This window comes from Armigeres subalbatus, chromosome 2, assembly GCF_024139115.2.
Source record: "Armigeres subalbatus isolate Guangzhou_Male chromosome 2, GZ_Asu_2, whole genome shotgun sequence".
Classification (NCBI taxonomy): domain Eukaryota; kingdom Metazoa; phylum Arthropoda; class Insecta; order Diptera; family Culicidae; genus Armigeres; species Armigeres subalbatus.
The window spans coordinates 19021459-19047295 of record NC_085140.1 but is presented as its reverse complement, the minus strand read 5'-3'; the positions used below and the strand labels follow the sequence as shown (position 1 = coordinate 19047295).

The 25837-nt window shown below is 39.3% G+C and overlaps 3 protein-coding genes, 1 long non-coding RNA gene and 1 pseudogene across 5 annotated transcripts; 3 read left to right on the top strand and 2 right to left on the bottom strand.

Annotated features, from left to right (window-relative positions):
- Window positions 1-1410: 1410 nt before the first annotated feature.
- Window positions 1411-2923, top strand: LOC134218055 (large ribosomal subunit protein eL18-like; annotated as a pseudogene).
- On the bottom strand, window positions 2862-21051 carry LOC134218053 (folliculin-like). Its single transcript, XM_062696923.1, has 4 exons — window positions 20913-21051; window positions 3350-4528; window positions 3116-3218; window positions 2862-3054 (listed from the first exon to the last, which is right to left on the bottom strand). Exons 1-4 carry the CDS (start codon window positions 20953-20955, stop codon window positions 2937-2939), a joined length of 1443 nt encoding a protein of 480 aa, XP_062552907.1. The 5' UTR covers window positions 20956-21051; the 3' UTR covers window positions 2862-2936.
- On the top strand, window positions 11873-17661 carry LOC134218054 (uncharacterized). Its single transcript, XM_062696924.1, has 2 exons — window positions 11873-12610; window positions 17090-17661. Exons 1-2 carry the CDS (start codon window positions 12187-12189, stop codon window positions 17515-17517), a joined length of 852 nt encoding a protein of 283 aa, XP_062552908.1. The 5' UTR covers window positions 11873-12186; the 3' UTR covers window positions 17518-17661.
- LOC134218056 (uncharacterized) lies at window positions 15123-16067 on the bottom strand. The gene is made up of 2 exons (XR_009981235.1): window positions 15930-16067; window positions 15123-15517 (listed from the first exon to the last, which is right to left on the bottom strand). It is a non-coding gene; the product is annotated as an uncharacterized LOC134218056 (long non-coding RNA).
- Window positions 20990-23708, top strand: LOC134218052 (regulator of MON1-CCZ1 complex-like). 2 transcript variants are annotated; one of them, XM_062696920.1, is made up of 5 exons: window positions 20990-21124; window positions 21365-21512; window positions 21572-22445; window positions 22618-23487; window positions 23550-23708. In XM_062696920.1, the coding sequence occupies exons 2-5, from the start codon at window positions 21399-21401 to the stop codon at window positions 23609-23611; spliced, it is 1920 nt and encodes a 639-aa protein (XP_062552904.1). In that variant the 5' UTR covers window positions 20990-21124; window positions 21365-21398; the 3' UTR covers window positions 23612-23708. The 2 variants fall into 2 exon arrangements, with proteins under 2 accessions (XP_062552904.1, XP_062552906.1); XM_062696922.1 differs by lacking the exon at window positions 20990-21124 and adding an exon at window positions 21190-21272.
- Window positions 23709-25837: the final 2129 nt, after the last annotated feature.

Here is a 25837-nt window from a genome sequence, read left to right as displayed (position 1 = left end):
TCATCGCAGATTTATTTCTACAAGTCGATCACAAACGTGAGTAAATGTTTTCTATTGTTAATGGTTTCTCTCTGCTGTTATATAGAAAAAATCATATAATTTATGTTTTACAGAACCTTGAACAATGCAAAAGGACACCACCAGGACAGATTTTTTCAACTTCATCTGCAATTCGAACAATGACCTGGTGCGGCGACAAATTGAGAGGTTGAAATCGTTGATTGAAATGGTTCACGGTGGCGTCGCTAGTCAATCGAAGAAAATCGACCGTCAAATTGTGCAGGATACTTTGTGGAGCCAATGGAAGCTGGATCGTAACTATATACCAGCAAACATTTCCCACCAGCAGGAGAGGACCGACCGATTAAGCAGGTGACTTTCGGGTCTCCCAAATCGAATAATCCCAAAGTTATTGATATGAATAAATGTACATATTACTGTAAGCTAGTTAAAAATCTCAGTATAAAAAATGAAACTTTACACTAGAAAAATACAATATTATAGTTTACAATAATTTGAAGTATTTTTTATTTTGATCTTTTTTGATCTTGTGGAAGAGCACAACATATATGATAATCGTGTTGAAAATATTATGACCCTCATATGCAAGAATTATTGATGTTCATAAGATTCCCTTATGAAATTCTTTATGAAGTCTGAATAAACTTAATATTTTCATAAGACAAACTTATGAAAATCATTCTCGGTCATATAACACGCTGTTTATAAGAAAATCGTATAAAGTTTACAGGATATTCTTATAGCAAATTAACATAAGATATTCGAATGATTATCACTAGTTTTCTTGGCTGAGTGTAGGATTGGTCGGTATTAATTTATTGTACCGAGTTTTCTCGGTTATCTCATACCGAATAAATACACAAAAATGTTTTACCGAATATTTCGGTTCATTTGACGTGTTCTCTGTCAAATATTTTCTGATGTAACCGATTGTTCGATTTCGATTTGAAAACATGTGACTAAATAATTATTTTAAAACGAATTATTCGGTTCTTTAATAATAACCGAGTGGTTTCGGTAGAAATATGAACCGAGTTCGGTCATATTTTTTAAGTGTGACCTTTACATGTGACTCACGTGTAATGGGTTATAATTGGGTAAATTTTAGTAACAAAAATCAATCAACCCGAAATGAGAGTGAGTGTGAGAAAATGAAACAGGCAAATCACAATCTACACAACAATCTACAATCAAACTCTTCAAATTGGTGAAATCGGCAATACCTATTTAGTCCTACGTCAAAAGTACTTATAGAATCAGGTTTTTATCTTTCCCGTGTGTTAATTAACACCCGCCAATTTCCCCGCCTTTTCCGTTTCAGAGTGGGCATTGTTCTAACGTCAAGTGTCATCTTTTGACAGCTACGCCGAAGTTTCGGTTGGTAGCGCTGGTTCTTTCTTTTTCCGGTCTTGAAGATGGTAAGAGTCGTTCTGTTTGCAAATTTATCCGCCGCGGTTTTGAGTTAAAAATATGGTACATTTACGCGATATTTCAATTTAAAAGTGAAAAACAAACTCGGCCAATAGTGATACAGGTGGAGAATCGACGAGAAAAGAGATATTTCACCAGAAAAGTGCATAGTTTGCGTTACAAAGTGTTGATTGCATGTGGCTCTTTGGCTTCGTTCTCGTTTCACCGCTTGTCACTGTTGGCCAAAAAGTGTTGATCTCTTGCTAATGGAAGAATTTTGGTGTTTCTGTTCTTTTAGGGTATTGATATCAATCACAAGTGGGACCGTAAGGTTCGCCGTACCAAGCCCAAGTCGTTGGATGTGTACCTGCGGCTGCTGGTTAAGGTAAGTTTTGCAAATTTGAAAGGGAGTGCATTGTTTACGTGCAGGGCTGGTAGTGGTTAGGAAAGGTAGTGGTCAGAATTGTTTAAACATCCAGAACTTTATTTAGAAAATAACATTTGAAATAACGAATTTTGTTTATAAAAAAGTGTTTTTTCAATGGACATTAGTTTGAAACCACGGTTTTAGAATACCAAACAAAAAAAAACATCTTTCAGGATCTTTAAAATATAAGATAAATAAAACCAATATCGTACTCACTAGAATAACATTTATAGGATAAACTGATAGAGGAACGTGATCAAGTTGCTACAAATAAGGCAATTTATACAAATTCATTTATATTATAGGGCTTAGCATATACTAGGGAACAAACGGAAAGGATCAATTTGATGTAAAAAATCTCAAAACGAAAAATAAACCGATATCACCCAGCCCTAAAAACGTAATGCTTCAACCTATAACATGCTGAAATGTAATAATATTTACTAAAATTATCATTTTCCTTTTCTTGGATAGCTCTACCGTTTCCTGTACCGCAGAACGCACAAGAAGTTCAACAAAATCGTCCTGCGTCGTCTGTTCATGAGCAGAACCAACCGGCCACCAATTTCACTATCCCGGGTGACCAAACTGATGAAGCTGCGCGGCAAGGATGAGAACTCCATCGCCGTCGTTGTCGGAACTGTGACCAACGACAACCGCAAGCTGTACTGTCCGAAGCTGAACGTTTGCGCCCTGCGAGTAACGGAAAAGGCCCGCGAACGCATTCTGAAGTGGGGAGGCAAGATCTACACCTTCGATCAGTTGGCTCTGGTTGCCCCAACCGGAAAGAACACCGTTCTGATGCAGGAGAACGAACCGCCCGCGAAGCTTTCACCCACTTCGGACGTGCCCCCAGTGCCACACTCCAACACACGGCCTTATGTCCAATCAAAGGGACGCAAGTACGAGAAGGCTCGTGGTCGCCGTAGTAGCTGCGGTTTCAAGAACTAAGGAAAGAATTGTGGAAATTCACATTGTTGTCGGTTCTAAAGGAAACAACATCTTTCCTTCTATTATTCGTGTATTTAAGTGAAAATATATGAAAAATGATTCCATGAAATCGAATCTTTCCAGTGTGTCATAAGTGACTGTGCCAGTAGTTGACTAAAACCTGGTCCTGGTGTTGAATGCCGAGAATTTTCTTCATTTTGGCCACGTCCTGGTTGGAGCTCATCTTGCGGATGCAGACCACTTTGCTGAAAGTGAAAGAAAGCCATGTTCAAAGTGAAATAGGAATCCACTGCATCGGAGACTTACTTTTTCCACTCTTCGATCATAGCCCGAAGATGCTTGTCCAGAACCAGATCAGTAAACAGTTCCTCGTCTACAGCTTTGAGGATTTTTTGGAGCAATGTTGGCACTGGAAACGAGAAGAAACGGTAATGTATTCAATTCTGTTTTGATGGATGTCCATCGACGGTCGCATCTTTGGGCGATAAATTCGATTATCAATTGATGAAAGACACATCGTACTTATTGAAAAAAACTTACATTTTAAAGGAAGATCACCCTGCCACACGCAAACAGCAACCGTTTCACGATCGTCCAACAGATCGATTCTCATTATCCCAGCTGATGGATTTGGAGCGACCGCATCCTGACTTAGGTTAATTATTCTGCACTCGCTGGCAGCTTTGTAGGATTCGGCTTGCGTCCGAACCAATTTGTGCAATGGTTCTGGTAGCATCTTTTTAAGATTTCTCGCCAAACAAGCGCCTTTTACGTACGGCGCCCGAATTACTATCTGTATTCCGGCGATCACACAGAAGCAAACTGATGTGAAGTCTCCTTTCAATATCTGACGGAACGCTTTTAACGAATACTTTGCTTTCGACCGTTCGTCGATCCGATCGTTGTCATCGTCGGTTTTGCTATAGCCCATCCTTCGCATGAGATATCCTTCTTTTTCAGTTTGAACCATCGCAAAACCTTCCTCTGTATCTCGACCTAACCAAGCCGGAACCGAAGGGCTCCCGAGAGTGATACTCTCTGTCAAATATTTTGCCCCAGCCCACAAAACGAAACTGAAATGGGCATGCAAGTACGCAAAGATTGAGTCCTTCCCCGTTAGATCTACAAGAGATCTGGTTTTAGTAGGATTGTTCGCGTAGCCCTGGGTTATTCTTTGTGCCCGTTGTGATCCTTGTGCTATGAGGTCTTCATCATGAACCGTCCGCGCATATCCTTGCAACTTCTTGGAGATTTTGTTTAAACAATCCGCCAGAAAGGGCTGAATGTTCAGTAGGAACATTTTATCCTTCATCAAAATGACTATTGAAAACAGTTTGGTAAAGCCGCGCGCTTCTGAATCCATCAGATGGAAGGTATGACTTAGCACGTGACCCCGTTGAGCGTCTCCAAAGAACACTAATCCGCCTCCTCCATCGTCACCGGCGCTGCAACTGCTAGACGACGGGGATGCAGCGGAGCACACTTCGCTGCTAATACTCCGAAAGGCGGCCTTCTTGACCAGCTCGATGGTCTCGTTGATGACCGGGATCTGGCTGCTGACAAAGTGTGCGTTGCTGTCCGGGTCCTTGCTGACCATTCCGAGACTGTTGCCAATCGAGTTGCAGGCCGCGCATCCTTTCCTGTCGGTGTCAAAATGAATGTCCAATTGTTGGATGTTGGTTTCCCGCAAGGTCTGGGTGCAGAACAGCGCACCAGGGCCTGAAAAGGTTGGGAAGAAAAATGTTTTAATGTTATCTGGATAGGTGTAATTACTATTAAGAAGCAATGTAGTTTGTTGTTTTGTTTTCTTAAGAGCATCAAAACAAGGTCCCGCTATTTAAACCCTTTACAGAGAGCAACCCCATTAAAGGCGCGCCCCTTATCAATAGGAAGTCAAACCTTTCTTGAGAAAACAGAACAGTAATACTGTTATTTGGCCATGCATTGGAGCCCTAGAAATTTTGTTCGAGCATCCATGTCTGTTCTCTTTGCTAATACTCTGTTCAACATATTTTGATCAATTCACGTTACTACCAGATAGATCCATTCTTTCTGTTGGATGCAGTAGTTGACCAAAATAGTTTGAATGAAGCGCACAATCGCCGTTGTGTCAAACCATGGACAAAATCTATTAAATAGCTTACTATTCGCTTGAGTGCTGTCCAACAGGAAGCTACCATTATCTATGCGGTTCTGTAATACCTTCGAATTCTTATCGATTAAACTGCAACCCTTTCTTCATCGAAATTCTCGATGGATTGCATTCCGACATGCCAACCTTATGGAATATCTGCATTTACGTGCTTCTTGAGACAACATCATTCCTCCGCCTTTTTTTTTGTAGCGTATCTTCATTGCAAGGTAATGGTAGTGTTTAAATTTCAAAATAGGGGGAATGACGGCTTTGGCAGGTTTTGTTCTATCATTGGAAGGGAAATTTTTTATGACTAACTAGGCTCAAATTTGGCCTAAACATTCTTTGCATATCAAAGAATATTGTGGTCAAATTTCATAAAATTTGGTCGACAAAAACCCCCCTGCCAATAATAGAACAAAACCTGCCAAAGCCGTCTTTCCCCCTAGTTGACAGTTTCTTTTCGACTATTAAAAGGTCAGCCACCTTCAGAACGACGAAAATGGCACATATACCGCCGGAAATAAGTATAAAGACAAGCATGATTTTCATACATTTTCATCATGATTAAGGATCGATATCTCGATTCGTAGCGATTCGATTTGGCTGAAATTTTACTAGGCACCATTTTTTAACTTGAACTTTAGATCTTTGAGTAAATTTTATACATCTCTGTTGATTTTGACCTCAAAATCTGGAAATAATTATAAAGACACCACTTTTTTATATAGAGCTCCATACAACGGAACTGTCTTTATAATTATTTCCAACAGAAATGCGTATAACCAGAATATATGCATAAATGTAACTATCATTGAATAAAAATTCAAGTCATTTTAGGCTTGTTGGCAAAAAATCAGCCCAATCGAATCGCTAAGAATCGAGATATTGACTTCCCAATATGGCCATTTTGTATGGAAACCGAGCTTGTCTTTATACTTATTTCCACCAGTGTATTTCCCGTCTCGACGGGTAAAATCTAGCTTCGTTCCAGAAACGCGGAGATTGCTTCAGGCCATATAGTGATTTCAATAGTTGATACATATTACAAATCAATTTATGCCATCTCTCTGGAACCGCCATGAAGATCTGTTCATTCAGGTCGCCATGAACGAACGCTGTCTTGACATCCATTTGGTGGAAAAGGAACCCTTTCTGACTGCTAATACGATTTGTCTCCAACTTCGCAACATGTGCATAAGTTTCAGTGTAATAATAGTCGGCTTTCTGTAGGAAACCTTTCGAAGTCGAGTCAAGTACGAGACACTGAAGACGGCCTTACTGTTGAGGTTGAAATACGTATCTGTCAAGATACAATTAAGTGGTGGAATTCAATGGGATTGTACAAACTCGTCTTATGACAAGTGAAGACATTCCACTAAAAAGCTCAACATAATTTTCTTAACACTCTTTTTGTCAACCGACCCTTTGAATCCAAAAAAATCAGCTTTGGGAAATCTGGTTTGATTTCTGTCCAACGCTCAGCGAGGCTACCCCAAACCAAACGGCATAATGCCATTTAGCATAATGTCGTTTGGCATACGCGTCATATTGGCATAATGCCGTTTGGCATAACAAGTTGAATAGCCAGGAGCCATTTGGCATAAACTTTGAAAGCTCAATTTTTGACATTATCTATGTGTGTCCCTTATTTTCCAATACCTAAATCATCAAATAAAATATTTGGTATGATAATATTTTAGCGAAAAATAAGTTTTTGGCTAACAATTAGTATAATTGATTGTTGCGAACAGAAATAATTGATTACTTTAGAAATCACAAACACTCGTCATTTCACCCATATTAGACATCACACATAGTTGCTTTGTAGATAGCATTATCTGTTTAGAAGAATGTTTAGCCTGGCAAAATTCATGTTCTTTGAAAGCATAGTATAGTGCATAGCGATAAAGTGCGAGAAGATTGTAACGCATGCATTAATGCTTCAGTATTTGCGTACTCTGTTCTGACGAAAGGAAAAGGGCAATAAAACTCCCTAAGCGAAGATGATAGAACAACATTGGAAAATATTAATGCTGTCCAATGAGCAGCTCGAAGTAGCTCGAAGTTGTTCCTGTCACGCTCATGCCCGTTTGTTGACAAAAAAGAACGAGCAGGACGGGAACAACTTCGAGCTACTTCGAGCTGCTCATTGGACAGCACTATTCATTTATCTTCGACGGGCGCGCCTATGCGATACGCTTAGGAAAGGCAGGGCAACGAAATAGTGCAATAAAATCAAATATCATCGACGCGACGGTCAGCAACATAGTGCAGGCAGATAATTTTCGGGTAGAACATTTGAGTCGGAAAAGGAAACGTATGTAAACATTAGTTGTAGAAAACATGTATATAATCTCACTTCAAATTGTAGAATAAAGTAGTCTTAGACTTATTCCAAAGTGAAACGGTTGTTTTTCGTGAGCTCACGTCCGAAAGCTTTCGATATTTTCCAAAACTCACTTCAGAATAGCTTCTCGAATGCGAGGAAGAACTGACTGAAGAACGAGCTGGGAAATATTGCCATTTTTGAGCAGTTAAAACCCTTCGCAAATACAATTAGTATAATTGATAATAATGAAGAGTAATGGCTGTTTAGACATATTTTCCCAAATTGATTGTAATTTTGGTTCTGATGCATCAATTTGCACCCTGTTCTCATCTATTCAAAGATGAAAAAGTATAGAATCGGTGCCCTTTGCAAAATTTGATTTAAAATTGTAAGAAACCTGAATTTTGACCAGTTACTCGAAAAAAGCTTTGTTTTGGCGGTAATATAAATAAAATCGGTGGTAAATAGCCTGAGTTTCACCTAGGTGAAGTTTTGCGTTGTAACGACACGGAAAAATATTCCTCATATAGCATACAGAGCTTCTAAGATATTCGAACAAATTGGTTCAATTTGTGTACAGCTACAGGTTGAACCTATCAATATAAATACAGAAAGCAACCCGAGCAGGTGGAATTGGCTAAATAATACCTGATTCTGTTATTGATACCATACTCTGTTATGAACTAGCCCTGCATAAGAGGTAAAATACCAAAGGAATAATACCAAACATGTATATGCATAATACTTAAGCCATAACAAACTCAGTTATTAAAGTGAATTTCAATACCAAATGCATAACCAATTATTATTCGTTTGGTATTAAAATGCCTAAGCATGTTATGCCTCAAGTATTCTGCATATAAGTTTTTGGTATTATTTTTTGGTATTTTACCTCTTATGCAACGCTAGTTTATACCAACTTCTGTGATCGAGGTCGTCGCTCCTGCTCGGGAAGTTTTCAATCGATGTGAAGAGTGAAGTAGTATTTCGGCGACATCACCCATTTCCGTCAGTATATGCAGGACAAGTGAAAAATCTGTTGAATTATTCTCTGTAAAGTAAATAAAGCGGGTACTAACAGGAATACACAACACAATACTCATTTTTATACATTAAATAAATAAAAAAGATATTTGCCCACAGTACAATCAGCTATATTGACTTTTAATTATATTTGACTTCAGGGAATTAAAAAATAATAAAGCTCTTTTAGAGGGATGTATTCACCTGTCATAATACGAGTTAGTACTAAACAATTTATTCCACTACGGCCATTTTCAGTGTCTCGTACTTGACTCGACTTAAGGCTTACAGTTGAGGTTGAAATAAATCTATAAAGATTACAACGAATTAATTATTTGTGACGTAAATAAGGCGCTAAAAAATGAATGTGAAAATCTCGCTAAACTTTTCAAAAGGACCTAAGCAACATTTTTTTCATGAATTAATTTGAATACTGCAATCAATAGCTTTCATGTTGTTCTGTTGATTGCGCTATTCAAATTAATTCATGAAAAAATGTTACTTAGGTCCCTTGGAAAGTTAAGCGAGAAATGTATCAACTCGACCAGCCAAAATTTTCATCTGCTTAGCAAAGCGCTTAAAATTATGGTAATATTTCCAAGTCTTGTAACTTATTTTTTAATGATATTTACTTCTAATATCTCATAGAGCCTTTTACAGCTATAAAATATGAGCTGGGTTCTGAAATGGTATTTAGAATTAGATTTGTTTTTACACTTTTATTGATCAAAACAATTGTCGCGGTATTAGGTCATCTTCTTCGCCAGTAGTGCCTAATACCGTGACTAGGCTTTACCGTGAAATTTATACTCGGAAAAATTAAACGTAACCATCACATTGGATACATAGACCACTAGACAATATCGTATAGGTATTGAAACATTCATGTTAGATATCTACGACATTTTATGCGTAGGATAACTAGGGGAGCATCATCCAGATGTATTATTCCATAACTGAACCAAAGGGAAGCTTCAGTTGGGAGACTTAAAGATAATATACATCCAATGAACACGCAAAACGTCTTTATTGTGTCGTTCAGCACATACGAATACGATATCATTTATGTAATATTTACCACAGACTATTAACGTAAATATTTTTCCTGTATAGTTTCCTTTAGAAATGTAGGTAGAGTATTTTTTATCTGAATACAAATCCTCCCATTGTCTTCAAATCTACTTAGACACTGGATATCACCTATCTAAAATCTACATAAATATGAAGTAAATTATTTGAAAAATCAATAAACGCTTTTAAAACGTCAATATTGAGAAGTTGCTAACTTCTCAAGGAAATGATCCTTTTTCTAGTAGGGATCTGTGTAAAACAGTAATTTAATATGACGTTTTATACTAAAATGACCTAATAATTCAATTGAAATTTGTGTATGATTCAATTACCGTGACATGCCCTATTACCGTGGGGTTAAGGACATGTCCACAATAAATTCGCTATATAAAATTCAATTTGTAACAATCACCCTTGAAAACTATGTCACTTTAATCAATATTAAATACATTTGAAGGAAAAAATATGTTTTGTACTTCAACTCATAAAAAAATGAAGAAAATAGTATTCGACATTTGACTTATGAATATGCCTAATACCGCGTACATTCCGAAGAAGATTCCAAATACCGCGCAGAAAAAAGCCTAATACCGTGCCCTATCAAACAAGCTCAAATGATGAACTTAAGAGCACATTTACAATAGAATGTGTAAATAATTGAATCATATACAAATTTCAATTAAATTATTAGGTCATACATACTAAAAAACGTCATAAAAATTTACTATTTTACACAGATACCTACTGGGAAAAGAATCATTTCCTCGGGAAGTTAGCAATTTCTCAATATTGACGGTTTAAAAGCGTTTATTAATTTTTCAAAAAAATTACTACACATTTCTTTAGGTTTTAGATAGATGATATTCAATCGAGTGTCTAAGTAGATTTGAAGACAATGGGAGGATTTGTATTCAGATGAAAAATACTCTACCTTCATTTCTAAAGGAAACTGCACAGGAAAAATATTTACGTCTATAGTCTGTGGTAAATATCGCATAAATGATATTGTATTCGTATGTGCTAAGCGACACAATAAAGAAGATTTATATGTTCATTAGATGTATACCATCTTCAAGTCTTCCAACAGAAGTTTTTCTTTGAGGAAGTATTGGAATTATACATATTGCAATATGTAATTCATCTGAATGATGCTTCCCTAGTAATCCTACGCATAAAATGTCGTAGATATTTAATATAAATGTTTCAAGACCTATACGATATTGTCTAGTGGTCTATGTATTCAATATGATGGTTACGTTTTATTTTTCTGAGTATCAACTTCACGGTATAGCCTAGTCACGGTATTAGGCACTACTGGCGAAGAAGATGGCCTAATACCGCGACAATTGTTTTTATCAATAAAAATGCAAAAACAAGAAATTTAAATACCATTTCAGTACCCAGCTCATTTTTTATAGCTGTAAAACTGGGCTCAATGAGATATTGGAAGTAAATATCATTTAAAAATCAAGCTACAAGACTTGGAAATATATCCATAATTTTAAGCGTTTTGCTAAGCGGATGTAACTTTTGGCTGGTCGAGCCATACATTTTCACATTTATTTTTTAGCGCCTAATTTACGTCACAAATACCCGCAATAATAATTTGCTAACATTTTCTGATATATATTTGTGTATTTCAACAAATAATGTGATGTGTATGACAGACAGTACCTCTATATTCATCATTTTGGATAAAATCCACGGTATTAGACAATGCGCGGAATTAGGGCAGGTCACGGTATTTACATATTTTATTGTGCATGTGCTTTTAAGTTCATAATTTGAGCTTGTTTGATAGGGCACAGTATTAGGCAATTTTATGCGTGGTATTTGGAATCTTCTTCGGAATGTACGCGGTATTAGGCATATTCATAAGTCAAATGTCGAACACTATTTTATTCATTTTTCATGAGTTGAAGTTAAAAACATATTTTTCTCTTCAAATGTATTCAATATTGATTAAAGCGACATAGTTTTCAAGGGTGATTGTTACAAATTATATTTTATATAGCGAATTTATTGTGGACACGTCTTTAGGGTAAAATCAGCAGTGATTCAAATCGTTCGGGGCTGTCAGTTTGAATATGAATCTGAAACATTCATTTTCCCAGCAGCTGTTCTAGATTCATTTTTTATACGAGTCAAATGTCAAAAAAATAAAACTGGTATAACGCTCCGTTCTATTTTCTGCAGATTTGAACCACGATTGAATCACGAGATTCAAATATTTTCCAATTGTTTTGGTGTATGAATGCGTCATTTTATCTACGGATCAATCCACTTTGCAATTACGGCGCCTTTCTTGGCGCCAACATAATGATTTCATTTGATTGAAAATTTGAAAAACATGAATAGAACACTGCTGTGGAAACCAGCGAGTTTGTTCTATTTGGCTCCAGATTCAAACTAGAATAGTGGTCGAAAATTTGGAATGAAACTGAATCACTCCTGATTTCACTCTTAACCCCACGGCAATAGGGCATGTCACGATATGTGTTCGCCCTTTTTGAAGTAAAGACTACGTCAACGTTTCGTGTTGTTTTTTTTTTCGTTAAGTATAAATAAATATGTCAGTTCCTTCCTTTCGTCCAAGCATAAACGACGTGGTCTTCACGATTTTATTTTAAATCCGAGAAGGTGCTTAAGTTTTCGCACCAGAACGAACATTTTTGGTCCTATCGACCGGATTAGACAGTACACGGAATGGAAGACCGCGTTTCCTGCCAAAATTTGTTTTAATTTGTGAGTTATCGTCGCTTTTCCGTCGTTCACCATCCCAACACCGAGTTGAGGTTATGGTTGAAAGTGCCGAGTATGTCGTCACCGAAAAATCTATCGTCGCCGTCGCGAAATAACATACCGCCGCCGAAACATGTCGTACAAACACCGTCGTCGAAACAAGCCTTTGCACAAACACCGCCTCCGCCGCCGCCGCGTACATGGGAGAAAAATAAATACCCGAGCGAAATGCAAACCCCGATGGCTGCGAATACTAGTTCGGTATTTCCAATGCGGCACGTCAAAAGTCGAGCATTGATTGTGTCCAGTCTGCAAAGAATATATTCCTTTGTGCAGAATTTCGATTCAGAAACGATGTCCTTGTCAGAGCTGGAGATCAGATTAGAGATTCTGCAAAGCATCTATGGCAAATTTAATACAGTTCAGGAAGCCATCATCGCATCTGCTCAAACTGAAGACGTCCTACAGAACGCAGATGAGCAGGCGGAAAGGTTTGAAGGTATGTTGTTCAGCACCAAGGCAAGAATTCTAGATCTTCTCCGTAGACCAGAGGTAGATCAACCAGTTGATGACGCGGCCTCAAACGCCACGACCAGTCATAATTCATTCAAACTTCCACCTATTCAATTGCCAACATTCGATGGCGATGTAATGCAATGGCTCCCGTTTAGCGACTCGTTTATCGCTATGATACATGAAAATCAAGGACTTTCCGAAATTCAGAAATTTCATTATCTGAAGTCGTCACTGAAAGGATCAGCATTGGAAATGATCCAAACATTAGAAACTACATCGGGTAACTATAATATAGCGTGGGACCTACTAAAGCACCGCTACCAGAACAAGAGAGTGTTAATGGAAAAGTACGTTAAAGGACTTTTCTCCCTACCTTCCCTGTCAAAGGAATCAGGCAAAGACTTAAGAAAACTACATACGAACATAAACAAGCATGTAGCTGTCATTAACCAGCTCGGTATTCCTACGCAGTCTTGGGAGAAAATAATTGTAATCCAGATGTCCCAAAAACTAGACCCGTTAACGTACAAAGAGTGGGAGAATGAAACAAATCCAACTGTATTGCCTTCATTGGACGAGATGAATCGTTTTCTGGAAAGACGCTGTCATACATTGGAGGCACGTGAAGTGAACCAGTCTAACCAATTCATCACTACTGCAAGCAGCAAACCAATAATTCGTACAACCACACGACCCATGCTTGCTCATGCCGGCACATTACCGCCTTGTGTGTTGGAGTGTCCGGCGCCACATCCACTATTCATGTGTCCGAAATTCTCAGGAAAACATCCCACCGAACGCATTGATATATTGCGCGCCCTTGGCTTGTGCTATAACTGCATGAGATCCAACCACATGGCCAATCATTGCCAAGTTCGTTGCTGTCAAAAATGCGGTGCAATACACAATATCATGATCTACATCGACCAACCGGACGATACAGTTGCCGCCAACTCCTGCCGAACAACTTCATCGATTCAAATTCTACTAACGACAGCTGTTGTTTTAATTACTGACCATCAAGGGGATTGGATTCCGTGTCGCGCTTTGCTAGATTCAGGATCCCAAACAAATTTCATCAGCAGTAGATTAGCGAGAACTCTTCGATTGCAGTCCAACAACAAACGTTTGTCGATACAAGGAATTGGCGGAACAAGTTGCAATACAACGAAAAGTGTAAGCAGTACAATCAAGTCTCGGTTCAATAATTTCGCTGTACCGCTGGAGCTCTACGTCATCGACGAAATAACAGGACTTATTCCAACGAGAAAGTACAATCCTTCCGATTTGGATCTCGCAGCGGGATTAGCGATAGCGGACCCTAATTTCTACAAGCCAGCGAGAATTGATGTATTGCTTGGAGCAGAAATATTCCATGACATTCTTGTTGGGGAGCCAACCGTTCGTCGTAATTTGCCTACACTACAGAACACCCAATTCGGATTCGTCGTTGCGGGAAAAATCAACAATCCATCATTAGGTAAAAATAAGCAACTGTGTAACTTCCAGCAATACAATGAAACCTACGATGATGCAAATGTGGAAATGTTATGGAAGCTGGAAAATCAAGAACCAGACTCATCAGCAAATAACGACGCAATGGCGTGCGAAATGAATTTCGTTGCAAGCACCAAACGAATGAACGATGGCCGATTCATGGTGCAACTGGAAAATCCCAATGTGCTGGGAGATTCGAAGAAGTACGACCTATCTATGTTTTCGAAACTAGAAGCCAAATTAAACCGAGATCAAGTGCTACAATCAATGTATATTGATTTCATGCGTGAGTATCAAACATTGGGTCATATGATAGGAACATCAGAGCAATATCTTCCATCCCCATCCTATTTTATTCCACATCACGCCGTGCTAAAGATGTCAAGTTCGTCGACCAAGCTTCGAGTTGTTTTTAATGCTTCTTCTAAAACAACTACAGGGAAATCCTTGAACGACATTCTTCGAATTGGCCCCAATGTCCAAAATGATATTCAGTCAATTTTGATCAGGTTCACCATTCATCGATTCGTTTTCGTGGCCGACATCAAGAAAATGTATCGACAGATTCTTGTTGACGAGGAATCTGCCAACCTGCAACACATTTTTTGGCGAGAGTCTCCCATGGATGAACTGAAATGTTACAGTCTTCAAACTGTCACATATGGAACTGCCTCTGCATCATTTTTGGCTACCAGATGCTTGTCCGAATTGGCATATCAGCAAGGGAAACAATTCCCACTCGCTCAAGAAATCATTCTTCACGATACCTATGTAGACGATGTAGTTACTGGAGCCGACTCAGAAGAAGATTTGATAGAAAAAAGGGATGCAATCGTTAATCTGTTAGGGGCGGCTAAATTCGAATTGCACAAATGGTCGTCAAATTCTACGGCTGTACTAGAAGGCATTGATGAAGGGAATAGAGAACCACCAAATGAACGACGATCTGTAAAAACACTTGGCGTGTTCTGGGATCCAGAAAGTGATTCCATTTCATACAACATCGTTATCGACAAATTTATTGAAGAATTTGTTTCAAAACGCTCCATGCTACAGTGCATTGCAACCGTGTATGACCCCTTGGGCTTTATAGCTCCAGTGTTGACTTCTGCTAAACATCTATTGCAACGCGTTTGGATCGATGGCTATGACTGGGATGAGTCTGTATCGACGGATTTAGCTGCATTGTGGACGAAGTTTGTGTCAGAGCTCACGATAATCAACGCATTCCAAATTCGTCGTCACACAGTATTGAGTTCGGCGTGCAATATTCAGTTGCACGGATTTTGTGATGCATCGGGCGTTGCTTACGGTGCGGTGTTGTACATACGAAGTGAAGATTCCACAGGCCACACTCACGTACAAATGTTGTATGCCCGTTCAAGAATAGCACCTGCAGGAAAGAAGGGAACGAATTTGAAAAAAAGAACATCCGTGGAGCTTGAACTATGTGGAGCGGCATTGCTTGCGGAGATGACTGTCAAGTCAATGCAAGCGTTGAATATAGAGTTCGATGCTGTTTCATTGTGGACTGACTCGGCTATAAATTTAGCTCGAATCTGCAGTAGCGACAATCGATGGAATCTGTTTGTGTCAAATCGCGTAAGTAAAATTCAAAACTCTACTTCAGTAGCATCTTGGAAGCACATAAGTGGCGCTGAGAACCCAGCAGATGTTCTTTCTAGAGGATGTACACCTGTGCAATTGGAATCTAATCGGTTATGGTGGAATGGACCAACCTGGCTGGCAGCAGCATTTGAACATTGGCCAAGGCAATATCAAACACTCGAAAGGGACATAATCACCTATCACAATGACTGCCTGGTTACTGCTATGACTGAAGTGTCACCATTGTTCGAGAGATTTTCCAACTTGCCTCGCTTGGTATCCGTTGTTGGTTGGTGTCTTCGATTCGCAAACGCTGCTAGAAAGAGAGATGTTTCGAACCAGCCAATACTAACAATTAATGAAACGGATGCTGCCCTTTTGTGCCTCATCAAGCTGTGTCAGTCTGAAACTTTCGGAAACGAGCTACGGTTGCTAAGATCTGGAAAATCAGTGCACGCTGGAAGTCGTTTGTCATCATTGCATCCTATCTTACGTGATGGAGTAATTGTGGTTGGTGGTAGGCTAAACAATGCTCCGTTGAATGATTGTCAGAAGCACCCCATAATTCTGCCGCAACATCATCAACTAACTCGAATGATCGTTCAAAGGGAGCACATGAATGGTCATTTACCGGAAAAGGCATTATTGTATGCTGTTCGTAACAAATATTGGCCGCTTTGTGGACAGCGTGTTGTTCATAATATTGTACGGAGTTGCCTATCATGTTTTAAGGCCAGACCGCAAGGGATCGAGCAGCTAATGGGCAGTATGCCATCCGTTAGAGTTACGCCAGTCCGTGCCTTTCTTAATACAGGAGTTGATTTCTGTGGCCCTATCAAATTGAAAAATCCGTTGCAACGTAAATACAATATCACAAAGGCCTATATTTGCGTATTCGTATGCATGAGCGTGAAGGCAGTGCACCTTGAAATAGTAACTAGTTTGTCAACGGAAGGCTTTCTCTCGGCGTTGGATCGTTTCCTTAGTCGTCGTGGGCATTGTCAGAATTTGTATTGCGACAATGGGACCAATTTCATTGGAGCCAAGAATGAGATGAAGCAACTATACAATAGGCTGACCGACAGTAGTGATTCAATAAAACGGCGTATGAACGAACATCGCGTTCAGTGGCATATGATTCCTCCACGTGCCCCAAACTTTGGAGGCATCTGGGAAGCGTGCGTTAAACAAGTTAAGCTGTACATTCAGAGATCCATGGGAGATGTTGCCTTCACATACGAGGGCTACAGTACCTTATTATGCAAAATAGAAGCATGTCTAAATTCAAGACCCCTCACTCCCATTTCTAATGACCCGGACGATTTGTTGCCACTTACTCCTGCTCACTTTCTTATAGGAGAGAGTTTGATAGCTCCAGCAGAACCCGACTACAGCAACATTCCGACGAACCGGCTTTCAATGTATCAGAACATAAAACAACGGCAACAAGTATTTTGGAAACGTTTCTCTGTGGAATATCTTAACACCTTGCAACAAAGGATGAAAAACCGACGATTATCGCCAAACTTATATGTGGGACAATTGGTCATAATTAAGGAGGATAATTTGCCGCCGCTCAAGTGGGCAATGGGCCGCATTGTCAGTTTGCACCCGGGAAGCGATGGATTAGTACGAGTGGTGGAGATTCGTACTTCCGGTGGAGTAATGAAGCGGAGTATTTCCAAAATATGTCCTTTACCAACGGAGCAACAGTTGACCGAATTGGAGAATGATCAAGCTGGTCACGTTAACGCCGGGGGTGGATGTTCGCCCTTTTTGAAGTAAAGACGACGTCAACGTTTCGTGTTGTTTTTTTTTCGTTAAGTATAAATAAATATGTCAGTTCCTTCCTTTCGTCCAAGCATAAACGACGTGGTCTTCACGATTTTATTTTAAATCCGAGAAGGTGCTTAAGTTTTCGCACCAGAACGAACAATATGTAATAGTGAACTCGTCTAATGATATGTTCAGAGAATAATTGTTTCCAAGCTCGATGAAATGCGTTTTCACTATAGACACTATAGGTTCCATAGACGAGCTGAGGCGAAGGCGAGTGTAGCCAAACGAACTGTCAGTTAGTGTAGCCAAACGAGCATGACGTCACGATTGCAATCCAAGCAACGGAGCGTGTGACGTCAAATTCACGTGGTATCGAATGCCTTTGCATTACATGCAGTAGCAATAAAATCGTGAACGACTACTTCGGTCAATATAAACAAAAAATAATAAAACAAATCAATAAATAAACAGTCGTAATCCATCTGATTTAGGTTTATTTAATGATGAACTAACATTTATAAAAAAAAAAATAAAAGATCTGTTCTAGAATCTCAATGAGCTCATTCGGTTTCCCCGTGTCAAATGATTTATTCTAAAATATCGCGTACACGTACATACATGATCAGCTAGACCTCAGCTAATTGGTTCTGCTGAAAGAAATACTGCTTTCAGAGGTCCAAAGGTGCCAGCTCAGTTAGGAACAGTACTATGCAACCATCAATGTGAGATTTTCCGGTGTAGGGCGTTAGTATATCCAACCCATCCAACGACAACGACAGCAACGTTAGTGATCAAGGGCTGTATATCCATAGCCTCCTGGGGCTTAGGAACCTCAAACTGCATAGAGAGTGACTATGTGCTTTCATACGTCTGATATGAAATGTGACCCACGTAGTGAAAAATTATAAAATTTCTTCAACGATGCCCAAGTAACCAAAAGTTCCTTTAAGAGTACGTTTTTCGCTTAATCGGCTTTACTGAGCTGCTTAAGCTAAAAACGTACTCTCAAACGAACTTTTGGTTACTTGAGTGGTGTTGATAACCAGTGTACTTATTAGATAACTAATTTTAGATTTCTTGAAGTATATTGTATTTCACGTGGAATATACATTTTTTTCAGAACTAGTTCTGCTATTGAAGTTACCTTCAAACAGTTTGGCGTTTGAAAACCCAAGTATCAAAGCGATCGTTCGGAATATGAAGTCTAATTGTACACACTTTCTTCTACTATCTTAATAAAATTTATCATTAGATTTCAATCATATTTTTTTTATAGAATTTTCAATTTCAGTTGGGTCGCAATTTTAAATAAGGCCAAACACTATGTATTATGCTCGAACGATCAGCTTTTTGTTTCTACTTGGTGAAATCTTACAAAGAAAAATATGTGCCTAAATATGTGTTCTAGTTTGCAAATGTAGGTATTGGAATTACGCTCCATGCCATTGATCAAAAGTCAGGACTGCATTTAATATATTATGGAACATTATTATATCTTTTTCATTTTGGAACAATACCAAACTGTATGGATCGAAAACTCATTTAAAAATTGATTTTAAAATTGGTATACTTTTTCGTGATGTTACAAAGCATTGAAAAAACTGTTTTTGAAGAACCTCGCGTTGTAACGTCACGAAATGTTGACGTCGAATAAAACGAACTTAGTCCGTATTTTAGGCATATTACCCCTGAATCTTTCGATTTCTTTGATGCAGATCAATAGTTTTTGGTAAAACACCCTGGGGCATTTCCAGTGCAAAAACTGTAAGCAGTACTCCACACTTGCTCTTCAAAGTGCGTGGACATAGGTAGTTTCTCAAACAAACGAAAAAAAATTCATACATTCCTGAACAAAAATTTTTTTTTCGTATTTTTTACCAGAATACGTATTTTTGGACGAGGATTCAGAATATATAAAAATCTCATTTTGGCCAAAAATGTTACATATGCAGTTTCTCAAACAAACGGTTCAATTAACAAATAGGGTTACCCAGTGGAACTATTTATGTTCCTTTGAAGAGATCCCAGGTCAAAGTGACCTAAATAAGAACACATGTTTTTTAACCATCATTACTTTCAAAAATAATAATTAACATAAAACTAAAGCAATTATTAAGACAATAACACAATGGAGTCAACTACTCTTTTGTCTTATTCCGAGCAAATGCATACTTTTGAATAAGCAGTAATCTACTCTTTTGCCTTATTCCGGGAAAATGCGTACTTTTAAAGGACATAATCGCCCAACTCCTCACCCTAACTTACCTCAAATAACAAAATAATTTCTTTTCTGGATGGTACCTCCGACTAAGTAGATTCAACAAAAGATTCTTGAGACAATTTTACTATTGAGGATTAAAACTCTGAGAGGAGCTGATAAAATTGGCCCTCTTCTTATAACAAAAGAAAATATTCTGAATAATTTACTGTTAATCTTAATCTGTTTATCTTAAATTGTTTATTTTAAATTTGCCTTTTTTTTTGTTTCTATACTAGGTATAAAAAGAGTAGATACCATAAGATATGAATTTCTTAAAAACTAAACTAAACATATATCAGTTGGTACCTACCCCCAGTGGAAGTAACAATAAAAATGTGTAGTCTAATGTTGTATGTTTCACTAAGGGCCAATTTCTTCACCTCCGCTTAACTCTTAAGCGGTGCTTACCCATACGCTTAAACATGGTTTAAGGCCTAAGCGGATGTGAAGAAATCGACCCTAAGTCGCTTGTGACAAATTACCCAAATTACAGTTTCGATTTGTTCTATTAGGGTCGGTGTACCGGTAATCGTGGTATTAGTGACAGGTCCAAATTGATTAATTTATAACAATTGATAGGAATATATTTCCTGTTATGTAAATATATTGGCAGAAAGCTGTTCTCATCTACTTTTCAGGAAAAATATTGTTGATACTTCAAAATATTTTCTTTTGAAAAACGCTCCCTCTATTTTTTGGTACATGGACAAGTAATAGTGGTACTAGCTAACTTCTGTTCCTATAATAGTGAATCCCATCGGTTACTTATTGATTCACTATTATAGGAACGCCTCACTATTATTGGTGCAAAGGAGCCAAAAAGATAAGGAAAAATGATGTTTTTAGATGTTTTCTCGGAAAATTTGTAAACTTTTTCGCACACATTCACCTTTTTTAGGCAAGCGCTATGCAATGAAGTAATTTGTAAAAATCAAAGTGCACTACATCAAGCGAAAATCGAGTTTCCACTATTACTGGTACACCACTATTACTGGCACAGCCACCCTATTGGCAGTCTTCTATGACTAATTGTGCTTAAAACTTGTCTGAATAGGACTGGACTATTTAGAATCTATTAAATATACTTTCTGACAATAGTAGAAACCGCCTAAGAATTATTCACAAGAAAATAAGTACTTACCGTGAGCTTCGCAAAAATGACACAACGCAATAATCGCGTTCATATTTTTCTAATTTTAGATACCATCCACAGAAACTTGGTGAATTATTACACCTTTACAAATATCACGTTCTAATATGAAGAGAGTATTGGCGAACGCACATACCTAAAAAATATAAAATAATTTAACTGTAGGTAAATATTTTATCAAATTGATATCTACACGAGGATCGGTAAGTACCTACCTTCATACTGATGATATATAGAACAGCTGTGATTATTTTTGTTATTATCTCGTCTTTCTTATATGCTTGTCGGCTGTCATTTTTCTCTTCGATTTCTTTCCATCTGACTGTTCGCTTTTTCGAATTCTGTCATCAGGTAAATTTCGGCTGATTCCGCTGATTCATATTTATCATAAGTTTTGTTTTGGTAACTATAGTTAAATCGAATAAAATAATATGCCCTTTTAGAACGGAGAACCGGTACAATAAATCAAGGCCAGCAATGGATAGAGCATCGGATTTTCAACACTACTATCTGGAGTTATCGTCGGAACCTGTTCGGTTCGATGCTGTGAGTCAATTGACTAATGTGTTCTTCGATGACGCCAAGCAGCAGGTAATTGTTTTGTAACATCTAACTTTGCAAAAAAAATATCCTTCGCAATCTCCCCCTAGGTATTTGCCGTACGTTCCGGAGGTGCCACTGGGATTGTAGTAAAGAGTGCCAACGATGTGCAGAATATATCCTTCTGCATGGAAGACCGTGGCACAATTCGTTCGATCAAGTTTGCACCCGATAACCAAGTTCTAGCAGTTCAACGAAACGAGATAGCCGTGGAATTCGTGCCGTTCAACGCAAATAATCAACCAAACGTAGCAGATATGCTGGTCCACCAGGGGAAAAATACCATTTACGGATTTGTGTGGGTTCACGATCGCCAGGTAGCACTAATCTCCAACGCGGGAGTGGAGATCTTCCAGATAAATCTGGAGAAGCGAACACTGAAATCGGTCAAGTCTCTGAACTCATCGGTCAGTTGGTTCAGCTTCTGTCCGCCGTCAAACTTTGCGTTGCTATCGTCGAACAATGGGTCCATCTTGACACCGGTTCTTCTGAAGCCATCGACCATCACGAAACTACCCCGGCTGGAATTAGGTGCTGGTCAGAGCTGTTCTGGGCGAGACGTCACCTTGGCGCAACTTTACGGAACCAATGCTATCATGATACTGAAGCAGCTGCAGAATCGTCAGTTTGAAGTCGTTATATACCTATTGAATGGTCCTGGTCTGGCACCGAAGAAATCCCACATACTTCGATTGGGACAAAACGGTCGCTTCGCTATGAACATTGTCGACGATGTGGTGGTAGTGCATCATCAAGCTACGGCCACTTCGATGCTGTTCGACATTGCCCTCGGCGGAGGAGAGATGGACGCCAACTCTGGTGCGGTTATCCATCAGCCGATAATTCCAGCCAAACCAATCAAACCTTTTGCCTTGGAAGTGCCGAGCATATCGCTCGACGGAAAGACGGTTAATTGTGATCTTTGTAAGTTTTTTTGATTCTTTGGTTAATCACTTCCTCGTATTATATTATTATTGCAATTTATTTCTATTTCCTTTTATTCTTTCGTAATTGAGATGTTTTACTTCATCTTGAAACGACTACGTGCTACGCAAATCGTAATGAAAACAAATGAAATAAAATAACTTCATTTCAGATTCCCAACACTGGGTCCTATTTCAACCGAACATTGTAATCGATGCCAAGTTGGGCTGCCTGTGGTACGTGTTGTTGAAGCTCAATTCGCTCTGCACGCTTATCACCGACCGAATCCGTCTGGTGGAATTTCTTCTACAACGAAGCGACGGCAAGTCTGCTCTGCTAAACGTACTCAAAGAGATGATGGGTACCAACTACAGCGGAACCATGCTGCCAGTCATCGAGACTGTGTTTAATAAGTTGAACGCCTTGTACAAAAGCGTACTGGACAACGAGCTGCAAAGTCAAATGGCCCTGATGGCACTCTCCAGCAAGTCGCAGTCGCAGAAGCACGTCGTCACTCCACGAGTGCTCATCGACCAAGCTGACATGTATACGGCCGTATTTTCCTGCATTACAGAAGCAGAGCAACTTGGCAAAATTTTGCTGCTCTATTTGCATTCTCTTGCCCGGCACGGAATCGCCCCCAGCCACGAGCTCAGCAAACAGATCGTAATAGATTTGGTCAACAACAAGCAGTTCGACACACTGCAAAATTTGCTAAAGTATTCCGCCTTGAACGAGTCGAAACCGTTGGCATGCTTTCTGTTGTCGTTGTCCAACAAGCATCCATCGATATCGCAAATGGCGCTCGATATGCTGGCCCGCTTGAACGCCAACGAAATCATTCTGGAAGTTCTGCTCGAGCGGGGTCAGGTCATCGAAGCACTTCGTATTGCAAAGCAGATGCCGGGCGCGGACTCGTTGCCGGCAAGGAAATACCTTGAGGCGGCCTTCAAAACCAAAGACCCGCTGGTATTTCATTCGGTGTATAGTTTCTTCCAGGCGAAGAACATAAGAGTGCGGGGATCTCCGGACTTCCTGAAACGTAAGATTATTTCAATTGATTGAGCGAACACAGAGTGAGTTAAGTTGTAATTGTATTTCCAGATGAACAATGCGGAGAATATGTGCAACATTATCAGACGTTAATCAGCACGCAATGCCTATAGAGCCGATCAAATAGGTAATTTATTGTATTTCATCATCTAAAATGTGATTTATTTAACTGATTATTATATAGTAAATAGTAAGCTAATCGTAAAGTATGACCACTGACGTTATTATTCACTTCGAAATGCCATATAAGTAAATGTTATCGTAACGTTAGTCTGCATTACTCGTTACAATTTTTTTAAAAGGCTTAAACGTCAGAGTACGGTAATTTGGTATCAAGTTGAATTAACATTCGATTACCTACGTATTTATAATACTTGCCACCACGGCTATTCAAGCATTCGTTGTACATATGACTAATATGGGGTGAACGTGATGAATTGTTATAGAATTTAAAAAGAAATCGAATGTTAAGACCAAGTGCCACTGGATGACTCCAAACGGGCCAGTGTAATGTGGGGTAATGAGGGTTTCATGAGCATGAGCATGAGCATTATGACCGCACAATTCGTAGTTGCTACTCCGTGATTGTCTAGAAGTTACAGAGAACACAATAAATGGGGCTTGCAGGGTGGCCACTGAAATTTCATTTTCAAATTCTTGCAACATACCATGCCTATCGTACCAATCCGGCTTTAGCTACTTCTGGATACTGTGTTCGCAGTAGAGCTGGGCGAGCTCGTGGTTCATTCTTCGCCGCCACACACCGTTTTCTTGCACACCGCCAAAGATGGTCCTAAGCACCCGTCTCTCGAATACTCCGAGTGCTTGCAAGTCCTCCTCGAGCATTGTCCAAGTTTCATGTCCGTAGAGGTCAACCAATCTGACGTACCGTGCAAATTCAATCTTCGGACGCTTAAGCACTTTTTGCTATGAAATCAATTTGTTAACACACATTTTAAGTCTCACCGTTCTAATTACCATCACAATCATAAAGCGTATCGCTGATCTTTGTAACACGGGATTAACATGTACGAATTATTGTGTAGAATCCTTGCGATAAATAAAAATGTCCGGCTTCTGTTTTACTCAAACTCCGGACAGCAGCAACATTAGATTCATATTTCGGAAACAACATTTCAAACTTCGGACAACAAATTACACAATATTGATTAATTATCACTAGATAGCTCAGACTGACATTCAATTATTTCGTAACATTGAATTAACATGGATTACTAGAAAAAAAACTATCATAAGTAAAGCTTAAACTATGAGCCCTTTCAGCTGGATGAAATACTTCAATGACATATTTCTGAAAACCTCCGTCCGAAGTTTGAGTATGTCCGAACTTTGATTATCCACGGTACAAGACGCTAATTGTACATAACACATTTGGTGCGGTGGCGCATCTTTTTTGACCGCAGTTTCTTCTGGAGCCCGTAGTAGGCCCGACTTTCACAGATGATACGCCTTCGTATTTCACGACTAACATTGTTGTCAGCCGTTAGCAAGGATCCGAGGTAGACGAATTCCTCGACCACCTCGAAGGTATCCCCGTCTATCGTAACACTGCTTCCCAGGCGGGCCTTGTCGCGCTCGGTTCCGCCCACAAGCATGTACTTTGTCTTTGACGCATTCACCACCATCAGTCCAACTTTTGTTGCTTCACGTTTCAGGCGGTTGTACAGTTCTGCCACCTTTGCAAATGTTCGGCCGACAATTTCCATGTCATCCGCGAAACAAATAATTTGACTGGATCTGTTGAAAATCGTACCCCGGCTCTCCGCATGACACCTTCTAGCGCAATGTTGAACAACGAAAGTCCATCACCTTGTCTTAGTCCTCGGCGCGATTCGAACCAACTGGAGTGTTCGCCCGAAATCTTCACACAGTTTTGCACACCATCCATCGTTGCTTTGATCAGTCTGGTAAGCTTCCCAGGGAAGCTGTTCTCGTCTATAATTTTCCATAGCTCTACGCGGTCTGTACTGTCGTATGCCGTCTTGAAATCAATGAATAGATGGTGCTTTGGGACCTGGTATTCACGGCATTTTTGAAGAATTTGCCGTACAGTAAAGATCTGGCCCGTTGTCGAGCGGCCGTCAACGATAACTTCCCACGAACTCATTCACTAATGGTGACGGAAGATGTTCATCTGGAATATCACTTTGTAGGCGGCATTAGGGATGGTGATCGCTCGAAAGTTCTCACACTCCAACTTGTCACCTTTCTTGTAGATGGGGCCCATTCCTTCCACTCCTCCGGTAGCTGTTCAGTTTCCCAGATTCTGACTATCAATTTGTGCATGAAGTGGCTAGCTTTTCCTGGCCCATCTTGAT

Excerpts from the sequence above, each read along its gene's own strand:
- LOC134218054 (XM_062696924.1), top strand. The coding sequence starts at position 12,187 with ATGTCGTCACCGAAAAATCTATCGTCGCCGTCGCGAAATAACATACCG. Across the intron at positions 12,611-17,089 it reads GCAGGCGGAAAGGTTTGAAG|GAGAGAGTTTGATAGCTCCA; the intron begins GTATGTTGTTCA and ends ACTTTCTTATAG.
- LOC134218053 (XM_062696923.1), bottom strand. The coding sequence starts at position 20,955 with ATGAACGCGATTATTGCGTTGTGTCATTTTTGCGAAGCTCACG. Across the intron at positions 4,529-20,912 it reads TCATTTTTGCGAAGCTCACG|GCCCTGGTGCGCTGTTCTGC; the intron begins GTAAGTACTTAT and ends CAACCTTTTCAG. Across the intron at positions 3,219-3,349 it reads GGGTGATCTTCCTTTAAAAT|TGCCAACATTGCTCCAAAAA; the intron begins GTAAGTTTTTTT and ends TCTCGTTTCCAG.
- LOC134218052 (XM_062696920.1), top strand. The coding sequence starts at position 21,399 with ATGGATAGAGCATCGGATTTTCAACACTACTATCTGGAGTTATCGTCG. Across the intron at positions 21,513-21,571 it reads TCGATGACGCCAAGCAGCAG|GTATTTGCCGTACGTTCCGG; the intron begins GTAATTGTTTTG and ends ATCTCCCCCTAG. Across the intron at positions 22,446-22,617 it reads GACGGTTAATTGTGATCTTT|ATTCCCAACACTGGGTCCTA; the intron begins GTAAGTTTTTTT and ends ACTTCATTTCAG.